The sequence below is a fragment of the Macrotis lagotis genome, chromosome 4, assembly GCF_037893015.1.
Source record: "Macrotis lagotis isolate mMagLag1 chromosome 4, bilby.v1.9.chrom.fasta, whole genome shotgun sequence".
Classification (NCBI taxonomy): domain Eukaryota; kingdom Metazoa; phylum Chordata; class Mammalia; order Peramelemorphia; family Peramelidae; genus Macrotis; species Macrotis lagotis.
The window spans coordinates 254821178-254837220 of record NC_133661.1 but is presented as its reverse complement, the minus strand read 5'-3'; the positions used below and the strand labels follow the sequence as shown (position 1 = coordinate 254837220).

The window sequence follows — 16043 nt, the reverse complement described above, 5'->3', positions numbered from 1 at the left end:
AACCACAATGTAATTAGCTAGTCTCTCCCCAAAATCAAAAAAAATTTTAAAAATCAGAATAACTCAAGGATATTTATAGAAATTCATTTAAAGTTTTTGACAATTAAATTTAGATGAGAATGTCTTAAATAGTTTTGTAATGAATAAATACATAGCTGGTTTGAAGAGAACCACTGGACCAGTTGATAAACTAGTATTAGTCAAAACTATAAGAGGCAGTTTAAATATCAGAAATATTGAAATATTAAGTAAAAAGTCCAAATTAAGAAAAAATACATTCCTCTATATTTGTTTTCAAGATTCTGTGCATAATAGGAAATATTGCTGTACTTCTTTGAATGCTTTAGTTACAGACAGCATGAAATGTAATAAATAAATTGAAGTGGTATCTTGAAAATCTACTCACAGAATGTTAGCAAGATGAAAATTGTTTTCAGAAATCATGTCTAAGACATCAAAATGATTTCTTAGATTGAATAGGATGTGAGCAATTGTTTGCAGAATTCTGCAGTGTAAAAGTTTCATTCATTAGAAGAAACAGTGCAATTTACAGCTCTTTTTATGGTCAAAATAATGCTTGGAAAATCATAAGCAGATCAATTTGAATCCAACCATGCTCTATAAAAGAGATACATTCCTTTGACCAGTCTATGGAAGCAATTATTACTTTATTTTAAAGACCTATTTCTAAATAGAAGTGGACATGAAACCCATTTATTATGGCCTAATTTCCATCTAAACAAGAATAGTTGGGGCGGCTAGGTGGCGTAGTGGATAAAGCACCGGCCCTGGAGTCAGGAGTAGCTGGATTCAAATCCGGTCTCAGACATTTAATGATTACCTAGCTGTGTGGCCTTGGGCAAGCCACTTAACCCCATCTGCCTTGAAAAAAAAACCCTAAAAAAACCCCCAAGAATAGTTGATGGCTTTGTCTTGTGGTGGTACATTGAATTAAAGCATAAGCAAGTTTAAAATATTTTGTTTTGTGAATGGATGAATATGAAATGCAAGTTTCACTACTATTCATAATTTTTTATGTAGAGTTTTCTGCTAAAATTATCAAATAAAATATCAATCTCTGATACTGATACTGATAGTTAATATTGATACTCCTTTTTTGAATCTTTGTGCTGAAAGATAAACTCATCTATCACATTTAATAATAATATTACTATGGCTATTTAGGAAGGTATAAATATAAAAATCATAAAAGTTTTTAATCATTAAATATTTGTGTTGTATGTTTATGATTTATTTATTATTAAGTTCTAGTAATCTTAATTTTACTTGACTAAAATATGAACTAAGGGAATTGAAAGATTATAATTAAGGGAGCAAAAAAAGTATCACCTCTACTACATAAAGTTTAGAAACTCACTGCCTTTTTCTTATTCTTACTTTGTTAGACATAATCTTGTTTGAAGAATATATCAGATATAAATGTACCCTTTTAAACTCTTTTTCTAATGTACATGGTGTAAACTTTATGTCTGCTGCTAAATTATTCAAAAGTACATTTAACTGAATAACGGTTTTTTGGGGAAGTTTATTTAAGCTATCATGATTAAATATTTTACGAGACTGGAGATTGTCATATTATAACTCACAGTAGCCATGATGGTTCATAGAATCCTTGGCACTTAACCTTTGGTGCATTATTGGAATTTGCTTCCAAAAATTCTAATTGCCATCCTTGTTAATCGCAGAGTGTTAGCCCACAATACTTGGCATAGGAGAAAGGGAAGGAGAAAACTAAAAATAGAAGGCTTAGAATTAGAGAATAAATTGTCATTTTTAAGTACTTCTTTCTTTTTCATTTATAGTGGGCAGATATTTTACCTTGAATTCAACTCAGATGGTAGGAATGAAGCTACTAAGACATGAAGTGTTGCTAACATTCTAGACTTTTCTTTTTTTCTCTGCGATGCACTCATAATTTATTCTTCAAACTAGGCCTCTTCCTCTCTAGCTCCAACAACAACAACAAAATCCATCTAAAATTACCACTTCAACACTTTGTTTTTATTATTAAAAATAGTTGTGCTAGATCTCTGAGGTACCACCTCACACCTCTGACTGGCCAATGTGACCAGAAAGGACAGTGATCAATGCTGGAAGGGATGTGGGAAATCTGGGACACTAGTGCATTGTTGGTGGAGCTGTGAACTCATCCAACCTTTCTGGAGAGCAATCTGGAATTATGCCCAGAGGACAACAAAAATGTACATACCCTTTGATACAGCAATACCACTAACTGGATCTATACCCTGAAAAGATTATGAAAAAGGGTAAAAACATCACTTGTACAAAAATATTCATAGCAGCCCTGTTTGTGGCAAAGAATTGGAAATTGAGTGAATGTCCATCAGTTGGGGAAATGGCTTAATAAACTGTGGTATATGCATGTCATGGGGCACTATTGTTCTATTAGAAACCAGGAGGGATGGGAATTCAGGGAAGCCTGGAAGGACTTGCATGAACTGATGCTGAGCGAGATGAGCAGAACCAGAAGAACATTGAACACCCAAACAGCAACATGGGGGGGTGATGATCAGCCTTAATGGACTTGTTCATTCCATCAGTGCAACAATAAGGCACATTTTGGGGGTATCTGTATCCAGAGAAAGAATTGTGAAGTTTGAACAAAGACCAAAGACTATTACCTTTAATTTAAAAAAGAAAACAATTATCTTATTATGTACTTTTTGCTATCTCTTATACTTTTTTTTTCTTAAGGATATCACTTCTCTCTCATCTCATGCAACTTAGATCAGTGTATACCATGGAAACAATGTAAAGACTAATATATTGCCTTCTCTGGGGGTTGGGGGGAGGGAAACAAGATAAGGGGGAAAATTGTAAAATTCAAAATAAATAAATTTTTAAAATAGTCATTCTAGGATTATGTGGGGCTAAAAATGTATTTGATAAATTCCATTATCGAGAATCTAAACCACTTGTTCTCAACCTAGAGTACTTGACCTTGTTTTTGTTGTGAATATTTGAATAATGATATACATATAATTAGTTTCCTTAGAAATGGTATATATTGTATTTGATCTGCTTAAAAACATTATTCTGAGAAGGGGGCCATAGCATGATCCTACACTGGTAGGTTCAGCTCAGGCATCTAAGCCTTCTTCATGTGCAGTAATAATTGATATTTGTAGGGGTGGCTAGGTGGCACAGTGGATCAAGAACTGACCCTGGATTCAGGAGGACCTGAGTTCAAATTCAGCCTCAGACACTTAATAATTACCTAGCTGTATGGCCTTGGGCAAGCCACTTAACCCCATTTGCCTTGCTAAAAACAAACAAGCAAATAATTGATATTTGTAATGACCTTTAGGACACTGCAAAATTGTTAAGTTTGATATTTTAATGGTACATGCCCTATTCTTGAATTTCTGCTTATAACATCCCTTTATAAGCAGTTCTCCAGCCTGTTGGAGGACCTTTGATGACTCAAGGCTACCCAAGGCATATATTCCTTTTTTGAACAACTTTTCATTTTTAGCATGATTTCCCTTACACTGAATCAATATCTATTTTCCTAGAATTTCTACTCCATTAGTCCTAGTTCTGCCCTCTGATGCCAAGTAGAATCACAACCATACTAGCTTTCCTAGAGTCCTATGTAAAATATAAGTGAACTGTACATAGTGCCTAAGATGTTATGTGGCCAAAGCATTGTACTGTAGCACTCTGTTTCCTCACTATCTGAAAAGCACATTAACTTACCAGAATCATATCCCCTCTATTAGAACTCCTAGGGTGAGAATTACCCAACTTCTAGGCCTATAACCAAACTTCCAACTAACAGGAAATCTTTTTTAAATGAGAACACTTTAATCTCCTTTTCTATCCTCGGGGAATGCAGCAGTAGTTAGCTTAATGGAAGGGTGTAAATTCCTTTGTGCTTCTCTGCTATCTGAGGAGTAACATAGTGCAGACTAACCAGGAAATGAGAAAAGGAGATAATAGATTGCTTTCAACTTTTTCTTCTCCCAGAAGCATCACTTTTTTGTTTAAATTGTTGTGAATTGTCAAAATCTCAGATAATGATATTAAAACATAAAAATAATAGATAATTAATGTGTTAGAGATTAAATTATAATTATGAATTAACTATTAAATTCAGGTGTTGTCTAATCTGAAAACCAGGGAAGTTTGTTGGATTTTTTCCCAGTTTTGTAAAAATTAGGAACAAAAAACTCATATTAAATGATTTATTTGATTTATATTTGAATTTTTCTTGCTGTAGTCAAAACTGCCCGTGAAATGAACAATCCATTAATATAAAGGTCTTCTTTCCTGCTTGGAATTCTATTCTTGGACTACTTTTACAGAATTAAAATCTTAAGTATCAAAAATCATAAGGCCCTTTCCCACCAATTCCTCATTACTACTAAAACAGTATTTCTCTAAGAGTATCAGTACTGGGCAGTTTGCATTTCCTGTGTCAGTGTATAACTGAAAGCTTTTTCTTAAGGTAATGCTACATTTTCAGCATGTGTCAAATCTTTAATGTCACATCTTACTCCGTGATGTACAGAATCTTGCGCTTGGAATATTACTTAAAAATCACAGGATTTAGAGTTGGAAAAGAATCTTTCTAAGGATCATGTGGTAACACCCCCTTGTTTACAAAGGGGAAAATCTTCGAGGATTATGTTACTAACTTCCATTTTATTGTGGCTTCTACAGGTGATTCACCGATGGGTGCCTTGCAGCAGAGATCCAGGTAGTAGATCCCACATAGACAAGACTATTCTCCTAGTCCAGATTGATGACAAATATGTCGCTGTGATCGAAACTGGAGTTCTAGAACTTGGGGCTGAAGTGTAAACTCATGTTTCACGATTACATTTCATCTCTTCCTCCCTCAATCTCAAGACTTTGGAAAAGGCATGGAGGAAGTAGGAAAAGAATCTCTTTGGAGTCGCTTCAGGCCTGGGAAGACTTAACAAATAGAATGGGCTTGGATGAGCCTCTTTCTCCCCTCCCCCTCATTCTTGCCACTGTTTCCATCCTCCAAAAAAAGTTCAAATATTTTTTTAAGTTCGCTGCTGAGGAAACATTTTGCATGAAGGATAAAGATTTTATTAAAAAGCATCTCTTTAAAAAAAACTTTTTCTATGCATTGCATATGCTTTAAATCAACAAACTCTTCATTTCTAAAATATGAACTCATCATATTTTTCTAATTTATTTGCCAAAAATAATTGCTATGTTTGGTCACAGAACATATGAGATCCACTTACCTTAATTTTTAAAAATTAACTTGTGTACAAACTTTCAGTTCAACCTAAAGCAGTATAGAAGTTTAATGCATAGTAAGAGAGACTATGAACAGACAGATTTATCTTATTCCTTGAGAGCTAAAAACTTTAATGAGAAAACTGCACTAATTTTTTTACAGCAATGCACTAAAAAGTCTGAGATTGCTCAGAACATTTATTTATATATATATATATATATATAATATATATAAGATTTAAAAAAAACCATTATTTAAATTGCCTCTGGGATTTTGCCCTTTCCCTTACCACATAATCACAGATGGCAAGAGCTATGTTGCTCATTCTTTTTCTTGGTTGGTTCAATAGATTAGATTTCATACCAGTGCATTTGTTGTTTCCTTTCCATGGAATACTAAATCTTGAGATGAACCTATCTATATGTTGGCATTGTCTCCCAAAGCCATTTTTTGTGGTGCATTCAGTAATGTGAACACTACTGCCAATTACTGTGTCCACATCAAGGATGAGCACCCAGTGCAGCAGGATAGATCCTGTTTTTCTACAGCAGTCTTAGAGTTTCTGCTCCTCACTACTTAGGTTGGTGTCAATTTCCAAGAGAAAATACTTCTAATTTTTCAAGGGGAGGACAAAGAGCAGAGTGAAGAAGTTGTAGTGCATGAGAGCCTCTAAGGATATCTTGACGGCATTCAGCTTCAATTCAATAGTTTATCCAAGTAAAAAACTTTTTTAAAATGAAATTCTATAGATGGTGCAGCCCTTATCAAATCACCCTTAATCACCTTGCCTTTTAGTTTCCTTTTCTCTTCTTTTTCTATTACTTGAATTTTGTTTCCTATGATTCTATATTCTGTATAACTTGTAATTTTGAATATTTATAACTGTGAAGTTGACTTAACTCATGTGTTGTCACATATCCTAGAGTGTGTATTCAGGGATAGGTATAACTCAAGCTCCAGATAGATTGGGTGGGAGTTTCAGCTTAGATTGAATTTGCAGCTCTTGATATTCTTCTTCTAATTCCATGAGAGTCTTTCCATTGTGAGTCTTTCCCCTTTTGGTGTGAGATTCTATATGGAGACTGGATACATAGGCTTATCATTTGGAAGCAGCCATCTTTCTACCTCCATATGATCTGACGGTTTAAATTGTCTTGGGAGGAGGTCTGATTGTTCCCCTCAGGCATTGACATGTCTCACAAAGAAAATCTTGGAGTGACTATTTCTGGGATGAAAATTAATGAATTAATACAAGGTATTATTGCTATTCTGCTAAAAGACCCATCTGCTTTAACTCAGAGTTATTTCTGATCCAATGTCATGTGGTTCAAATACCCATCATGTTGTATTGGGTTTTACTTAAGTTCATACACTATTAAAATTCCATCTTTCAGAACTGTATATTCTATAATGGTATATCAGCTTGATGAATAAGTTGAGGTGAGGTTTTTTTCCCATCACACTTTGTATAGCCTGACATTTCTGAATTGACTGCTTATTATCTCCCTGATACATTACAGATTATATAAATTGTTTTCTATAAGTAAGGTAGGTACACTATCAAAAGTATAGTGGTGATTTTTTTCTTTTACTATAAGTTATAAAGTCTTAACTTTCCATGGAATACTAAATCTTGAGATGAACCTATCTATATGTTAGCATTAAAAAAGTAACCTTTTGAAAAGGATTTATGTATTTGGTTCTTTTTTAAATGTTTATGATCCTCTTCAATGATAGATTAGGAAAAAGTCTTAAGGATAAATGAAAGAGGAGTCATTCTAGGGTTAGCAGCAGTATTCTGATTTGTTTTCTTAAGAATTCTACATGGGTGTTGTAATCAGGAATCAGGTAAATTTTTTAAAGAAAAATATTGATCAAAATGACAACTTTACTTCAAAGGAAGTTTCAAGTGCAATATGGTGAGATTTTATTTCAAGACAAAAAAGATGTTCTTCACTAGGAGTTAGATTTTTGTTAGAACATAATCAAGAAACAAAAATTATTGATCCTTAAAAAACTTTTTAAGTGAAGTAAAGTTATACATAATGAAAGTCTTTTCTTTTCCATTTGAAAAGCCTAATCACAGAATTTTACAAATTGGAACTTGAATGTTTACTTTCTCATTGGTGTTTTCTCCAGTTCATACAAGTGACTCATAACTTGGCATAATTATATCATCTATTGATGATATATTCTTTTACATCAGATATTGTAGTTTAGAAAGCGTTTATAAATTCTCCAGTGTAAAAAGGGGGAAAATTGGGTTATTTTTCTTGTTTTTAATTCTCTAAAGGGTATTCGTTTGGTGTGCCCTCTTTGCCTTTTTCATTGATGCTTAAAATATGTACAAGATCCTAGGCTATAGGAAGCTATTTTGTGGCTTTTACATATAAATAATACACAACTTTGTTCTTATATATGAAAGAGTTTTAAAGGCCCATATTTTGAAGGTACCAAAATTTATATGCTATGTCAACCTTTGTAATTCATAGAAATCAGAAGTATATCTTTGATGTCTGTTTTCTCAGCTCCTTTTCTATCTGAAGTGGAATATTGGATGGTATATGTTTTGTTACGATTTTCTTCTAGAATAGCCCTAACAGAGATCCACTGACTCAATTTCAGGTTCTTAAGTCGGTATGATCCCTCCATTTTCTGAATATAATATTTATATAGACCTTACATGATTACTTTTCACTAAAGAAAGCTAATCTTTCCAAATCCAGTTCATATATCCTTTTTCCAAGTATAAAATACTGGCAAATTTTAGAAATTTAAGAGGGAAATGATAGGGGAAATATATCAATAGGAGAATTTTCCCTTTCCTTTTACTAAAAGTAGTGAAGTTATGGCCTACCTTCACTGCATTTCTTATATTGGAAAAGAAAAAAAGTTATACAAGGAAATATGTAGTACTATATTAAAAGTACTACCAGTAGTTAACCTTAATGAGGCAAAGAAAATTTTTATCTGTAGGCCATGTGCCAAACAATCAAAGTCTTAGAGTTATGTAAGAAAATCTAATTTACTGAACAGATATACTTATACTTCTTGAGTTTTTGGTTAAGTGGTTTGTTTCTCCAATATCCAACTTTAATGAATTTTTTAAAGGTGCATTAACTATTGAGGCATATATCTCTTAACCTTAAAAGATGGCATTTTTTGTCAGTCAAGCATCAATTCTGCCTCCACCTTAGAATGTTGGTTGACTGATTGCTTTATTGGATCATTAATTAAAAGCCTGAGGCATTTTTATGCATGATTTATCTAGTGACTGAAAAGATGTCTTATCCTATTAACCAACTTTAGAATATCTACCAGATGCATTTATAACTTACTACTTTGAATTATATGAGTTACTCTTCCATGGATATCGTTTCCACTCATCAGTTGTTACTATTCATTTGTTGTTTTATTTTAATTATCCTTTCATGAAAGTGGACAAATTGAGGTCTTTTAAAAGTATAGATATTCATGCTGTTAGAAGTGCTTGACATATTCCTACTTTTGTCATGTGAAATGATCACTAAAAATTTTCTGGAATTATTGATTATTTTGTTTGGACAAGGTCCCACTAGTGCTTTGTCATTGATGTAATTCATTGTCATACTGGATTTTTAAAAAAATCTGTTTTTATTATTTCTGTAGGCTTTACTTGAATTTAAATGATGTAGATATTTTTATTCAGAATTATGATAGCATCACATATCTTTACAGATATATAGTTGTGTATCTTATTTTAAAAAGTCATCAGTCATGTAACTTCACTTTTCAGTCTTACATGGAAATGGATGTTTGAGAGGTCAGAGTTTGGGAAAAATAGATACCCTATGTATTCAGGCATCACTGAATGAAGATTGTTTTGATTATTTCTTTAGCCCAAGATTTCCATTTCCCAAGGAACAAAAAGCCAAACATTTTATTCTTTTGTTTCCCCTCTCCTGCACAAAAGTCTGAATGATATGCTTCCAAATTTTATTTCAAACTGGTTAAATATTTAGCTAGAAGCTCTAAATGGGAAGGAACTAATTATGCAGGTAGTGTTTAAGGACTGTTACCTTTGTGGATCATTTCAACAGTGTCACTTATCTAAAATGATATAACTATTTCCTGAATATTATTTAAATGAACTTTTAAGTGGACCACAGATCTTTCCTTTACTAGAGTGAATAACTTCTAGTTTTGAAATGAATGCCACACATATCCTAAATTGTGCAAGACTTTGTATTAAGACTTTCAAAAATTGGGAGAAACCAGAGCAGAGTAATAACACCAGTGTTACATGACAACTTTGTTTCAAGACTTTTATACCTATTATATAGGGTTATGTTTGTTCTGTTATAATTTTCATTATGCTCCGTACTTAATGGTTTCTGACTTGGTAGAGTCAGACTGGAAGAAATGAAGGTCATTTAGCACAGTGGTAAGAATGAACTGTTAAATTGTTGTTCCCCCCAGTTCAGGACTTACTCTGGTTTCAAAATTTAAAAATGGAATAAGGATGGCTGCTCCAAATGAACCTCTAGGCTTAGTATACTTAAGTTTCACAAGCCCTCAGAATATAAAGTTATTCAAATTGAAAAATAGAAATGGGGAAAAATCATGTCTGCTTTTGCTTTTTAAAAACTCACCATGTTAGTAAAGCTGCATTATTAAATTGAACACATTAACCTTATGTGTGAGCTTTACATGAAGAAATGGAAGGAAGAATATATAAAGTAGCAAGTAGGAAAAAAGGTCTGAAGGCGAAATAATGGATTTACTTTTTCTGATAATGGGCTCTGAAAAGCATATATTGCCTCTACCAGCAAATATGGTTATTGATTGGAAATCGAGATATATGTACTCACGTGTGTCTGTGAGTGTGTCTGCGTGTGTGTTATTGGAAATGGCTTGTAAATATTGTAGTTGTTTTAAATGGAAAATAAAGGCTGAGGTTTTTTTGTTTTTGTTTTGCAAATGTGTTGCAACAAAAGGACAGTATTGACAGTGGATAAAACACTGAGGAAATAAATTTTTTTTTTCATTTTTTGTGTGTGGTTCTTCTTTATCTCCCCACTCCTTAATTTCTAAGAAGATACCTAAAATACTGTTGTCTCATTGGCTTGAACATTGACCCCAAAGACCCATACAAACCCTGGATTTCTGATGCTTATTTTTGTTGTGACTTTGGCTTAGTTGCTTTATGTTCCTAGGTTTTATTTTTACAAACTCTGCAAAATGAAGAGACTGGACTAGGTGTCTTTTCATGTCCCTTCCACATCTAAAACTATGAATCTGTAATAATGTTATGTCTTATAGGCAATTAGACAAATAGACCTTTATGTCAAATAATAAACACAAACATAGTTTGGGGAGAGAATATTATAGTTTCAAATATCTATTGCAGAAACACAAAAAAATCTAAATTGGCTATGCAAGGTCTAAGAGTATTATAATAAGAGGTGTTTCCTCATGTAGGAAATGTAGAGGTATGTTGAATCCTCACTAAGGTGTGATAACACTAGAAAATACAGTTTTTCTATCACACTCAAGAAAATTAGGCAGGACCCAACTTAGAGACTTCACCAGTCCTACAACCATCTTGCAGGGAAAAAAAAGACAGGGTGTTCTAACAAGCTTCTTCCTGGTCTTCCCAAAGAAGGAAGGAAAGCACAAAATTTGGCAAAATAAGGGAATTATAATAGGAAAGTTACTATGCTGCCAAAATGGATGTGCAGCCTAAATATAAGCTTAGAGAGAGATCAGTTACTTTTCATAACTACAGTGTAACAGTTCTTAAGAGATAGTAATCCCAAAAGATAACAGATGACATAAATTGAAAAGCTTTTTTGCATGAACAAAGTGAAGCTATAACATTAGCAGGGCAACTTCATTTGCAGGGAAACATCTTTGCATTATCAGATAAAGTTCTTAAAAGCCAAGAAATGTAGACAATTTACTGACAACAGCTAAAAGCATCTAGCTCTTTGAACTAGGAAAGACAATGGCCAAACGTACCAGTATCTTTGCCTAGAAAATTCCGTATAGGGTCAACAGAGGCAAAAAACTAAAATAACTCATGGAAGTTTGAAAAACAGAAATGTGTAGTCTAATTGGCTTGAATTCTGACCCTGAAAAAATATATAAATGAAATATATAAATGCAGTATTTGAGCCTTACAAGTTGATATGTCCAAGGTCACACAGCTAGTAAATATCTGGATCAGGATTTGAAACCCATATGTTCCCAACTCTCAAGTCCTATGCTCTAGCCACTACATCACCTAATGGCTGAAAGGTCAAAGATTATGAACAATTTTCAAAGGAACATCAAGCAATCCTCATTAATAATATGCTAATCAAAATAACAGCGCACAACTAGCTAATTGGCAATGATGATAAAAGATGGGACTAATCAATGATTTTTTTTTTGGAGGGGGTGGAACTAGTCATTGTTACAGTATTTGTGGCAATAGATTCATTGCTATTCTGTAGCTGGAGCTCTTTATTCCTTCTGTGTCCCACATGCCCTCCATTTTTCTCTCCTTCAACTTAGGCATCTCATTATCTCTCATTAATAACATCTCTAGGCTAACCATTCTCCAACATATTTGTTGAACCTCAAACTCTGTGCTAACCTCCAGTCTTAACATCTCCATATGGAGGTCCAATTGACATTTTAAACTTAATATGTTCAAAACCAAATTCATGTCCTTTCCTTAATCTAAACCTACTCCTACCTTCTCTATTACCAGAGAGGGCAAAACAGTCTTTGCAGGACCCCAGGCTCTAGACCTCTAGGACCTAAAACAAAATACTGTTTGACATTCAAAACTCTAACCTACCTTTCCAGTCTTCCTACATCTCCTCCCTGAAAAGTATTGTTCAGCCATGACATGTTATTCCATATTTTCTTTGAGCAAAATACTATTTCTCTGCTCTAGGCTTTTTATTTTTTTCCTCTTCTAGACCTGGAACATTCTCCCTCCCTTCTTCTCAGTCCTGTCTATTGTCTAAGTTCCAATTAAAATCCTATTTTTTACAGAAAGCCTTGTCTAACTCCTGTATGAGTGCCTTCTTTGTCTTAACTTAATTCCTTTTTATTCTATTATAGCTTGTTTGTATATATTTGCTTATTATCTCCCCAATTAGATTGTGAGCTCCATGAGAGCAGGGACCGCCTTTTTCCCTCTTTTTTGTATCCTTATAATTTAGTACAGTGCTTAAGTACTTAATAAATGTAGGTCCTTAATAAATGTTTATTAACTGCCTGTAAAAACATTTGGAATTATGCTTTTTTTAAAGTGACTTGATGTCACTGAGACTCTTCAACTGAGAGGTCTTGCTGTAAGGCAGATGCCCCAAATAGGTCAGTGAGAATGAAAGATCAAATAGGCCCCTAAAATAGCATTAGTTTTTGTGGTATCAAGTAATTGGAAATAGAGTAGAAGCTCCAGATTGGACAATAAACAAACTGTGGTACATGAGAGTAATGGAATAAGACTGCACTATGACAAACTCAATAAGAATTTGGAGAAACAAGACAAAACTTGGATGAATTGGTGTAGAATGAAGTAAGCAGAACCACAAAAGCATAATATACAACTATATAACTAATAATAAATCAGGGTGAACACAATGATATACATATATAGAAATTACAATGACTAAGTAGGGTTCTAAAGGAGATATGGGTATTTCCCTCAGTTCTTTGAAGACGTAGAGTACTCCAGGTATAAAATGCTACATGTGTAGTTTCAAAGTTAGATTGTGAGTTTTACTAAAAAATTGTTCTCCTTTATTCTTTGTTCCAAGGGATGCCTTGTTGAGTAAAAGGAATTATATTTGGAGATAAAGGTGATTTTGTAAAACAAAAGATACTGCTTAAAATAAAATTTTAATAAGTAAATATCCATGTTACAATGATTATTTTTGAAAACGGGGGGGGGGGATGCTATACAAAGCAATATGTTCCTGATCTGTATATTTATTTGTAATGGAGACACTTTAGAAACTTTTCTGATATGTGGACAAGGATATAAGACAAAGATGTCCTGTTTCCCCATTACCATTTGTCCTAAGACTAGATAGACATAATAGAGGGATGGCAAAGTATGTCAGGAGAGTTCCATCTCTGACACATCTTGATTCATTTGACCTCTTAAGTGTGCAAGGTCACTCTTTGAGATCACAAATTCACAACTAGCTTTGGGAACTTCGTATAAGAGATCCCTATGGGGGCAGCTAGGTGGCAAAGTGGATAGAACACCAACCTTGGAGTCAGGAGGACCTGAATTTAAATCCAGATTCAGATACTTACCTAGCTGTGTGACCTTAGGCAAATCACTTCACCCCATGGCCTTGTAAAGAAAAAAAATCCCTATGCCAAAGAAATCACAATTCTAATCCTTGTCCCTCTTCTGGAAATGACAGCAAAATTAAGGCATAAACATTTGCAAAAAAGGAATAAAACAATTTTAGGTAATCATAGTTTACTTAGAAAACATTAGTGAAGCAAAGAAATTTATAGAAATAGTAGCTTCAGTAAAGTGTATGTTACAAAATCAATGCATAATGTTTTCAGCTCTGCTAAACATCAATTATGAAAACAAGGCAATAGAGGAAATTCTATTTTAAAATATTACAAAATTTATAAAATACTTAAAATTTATCTACCAAGATATGCTGGTTATTTTGTAGAGTTAGATAATAGAGGGGGGAAGGTATGAAATATCTAGGGAAATTATGAATATAGGTTTGAGGGAGAAAAAAAGCCCTACAAAATTCAAACTACATGTAAAAATATCTCTAAGAACTATTTGATAGTTATTTAAAAATAGAAAAGTAGATCATCATAGTGATAGATATGCAGAAACAATTACACTAGTCCTATTTGATCAGCTCAACAACATGATTTGTAGAATTATCAAGAACTGCTAAAAAAATTGAAGTTTTTGAAAAAATAAAATTTTAGACCAATACTCTTCACTATATAATAAATTTAGTTGACTATTCAATCTAAATATCAGAAGTCACCAGAAAAAAAATCAAAGAGAAATGTATATATCACAATACTAAGTGATGAATTATTTAAATTTAAGACAATTGGGGTTAAGTGACTTGCCCAAGGTCACACAGCCAGGCAATTATTAAAGTGTCTGAGGCTGGATTTGAACTGAGGTTCTCTTGACTCCAGGGTCAGTGCTCTATCCACTGCATCACCTAGCGCTCCCCCCCCCCCGAAATAATGAATTCTTAACCAAACATGGGACAAAGAAGATCAAAAAAAATTAAATAGTTTTGTTTAATTTCAGTTAATTCAAAAGGCTTAAATAGGAAAGGCTTCTCTTCAACTATTTACAATGTAGGTTAACTATCCAAACTATATAAGGAATTGATGCAGATAAATAACCCTATAAATCATTCTCCAATGGTTAAATGGGCAAAGGATATGAAAAAGTTTTCAAAAAAACTACAAGCTATTAACTACATGAAAGTTTGCTTTAAGATGAGAAAAAAAAGCAAAGGTATGAAGACAAAAAAACTTAAAATTATCTCACTGCTAATGACATGAAAATTTATTTAGAAAATCTTAGGGAATCAGCAAAGATAATAGTTGAAAAAAATAGCTTCAGCAAAGTCACAGTCTACAAAATAAATACATAAAATCACTGGTATTTATAATAAAATCCAAAAAGCTACAGTACAAATATTCATAGTGACTACAAAATACATTTGGAGATTAATCTACCAATTTACATCATATTAATAGCTAACATTTATAGCTATTCCTTTTACATCACAGGGGCTAGAAATTCCACATAAAAATTTTTGACCCTCCCTACCAGAGAAGTCTTATGATTTCATGAATTTCCTTCTCATTTTTCTTGATAATAAACAATACTATACATATCACTTTGTCCATTTCTGAGTTTCTAAGCTTTTTATCATCAATTGGCTTTCACAATGATAGCTTCCACAAAAGTCCCTTCAAATTTTAATTTAATTTCTTACGCTGACTGGGACAAGTTGCAATGTGGAAAGGACATTTGTATATAGTGCTAGCTATGTTCTGTTAAGTGCTGGTTATGTGCTATTAAGCACTGCTAAGTTCTCTGAAGTTATTATCTTAATTGATCCTCCCAATAATTGTGCTAGGTAGATATTATTTTATCCCTATTTTACAGAGGAGGAACTTGAGGCAAACAGAAGTTAAGTGACTTGCCAAGGGTCACATAGTTTTTATGTGTCTGAAGCTAAATTGAATTCAGTCCTTTTTGACTCTAGGCCTGGTGCTCTATGCATGCACATATAAAGTATATTTTCCCCAAAATAAAAGCTAACATAAAATGAGTTTATTAATAAATAATAGTTCATATTAAAAGTTTAAAGTTTACAAATCACTTTCCTTACAACAATCCTGTGAGATAGGTCAAACAGTATTATTATTATTATTATTATTATTATTTCCTTTTGAGAGAGGAAAATGAGACTCAGAATATTAAATGATATGGTAAAGGACCTGAAGTTAGGAAATTTGAGAAACAACTAGAACACTGCTGTTTCCACTTCAGTTCATGCCATCTTATCTTTTTAGATTCATCCTTCAAATAGAGTCTTTAGTTCTATAACAATCGCACCTAATAAAAAAAGACATTACTATAAACCAGTGAGAATGATACATAAAAATACTTGTAAAGATTCAGGTACAAGTTGCTGCTTAAAGACAGAACAACTTAAATAGCTACAGGAATATCAGTGGTAATGGCTAGACTGAGACAATATAATAAAAATAACAATGC

General features: G+C 33.1%; 1 protein-coding gene across 5 annotated transcripts in view; it reads left to right on the top strand.

Annotated features, from left to right (window-relative positions):
* Positions 1 to 10319, top strand: part of PCNX1 (pecanex 1) — a 211748-nt gene extending 201429 nt beyond the window's left edge. For all 5 annotated transcript variants that reach the window (XM_074235828.1, XM_074235827.1, XM_074235825.1 and 2 more), the window contains one exon: positions 4708 to 10319. In XM_074235828.1, coding sequence (XP_074091929.1) covers positions 4708 to 4848 — 141 coding nt within the window. In that variant the 3' untranslated portion in view covers positions 4849 to 10319. The remainder of the gene's footprint in view (positions 1 to 4707) is intronic.
* The last annotated feature ends 5724 nt before the right edge of the window (positions 10320 to 16043 follow it).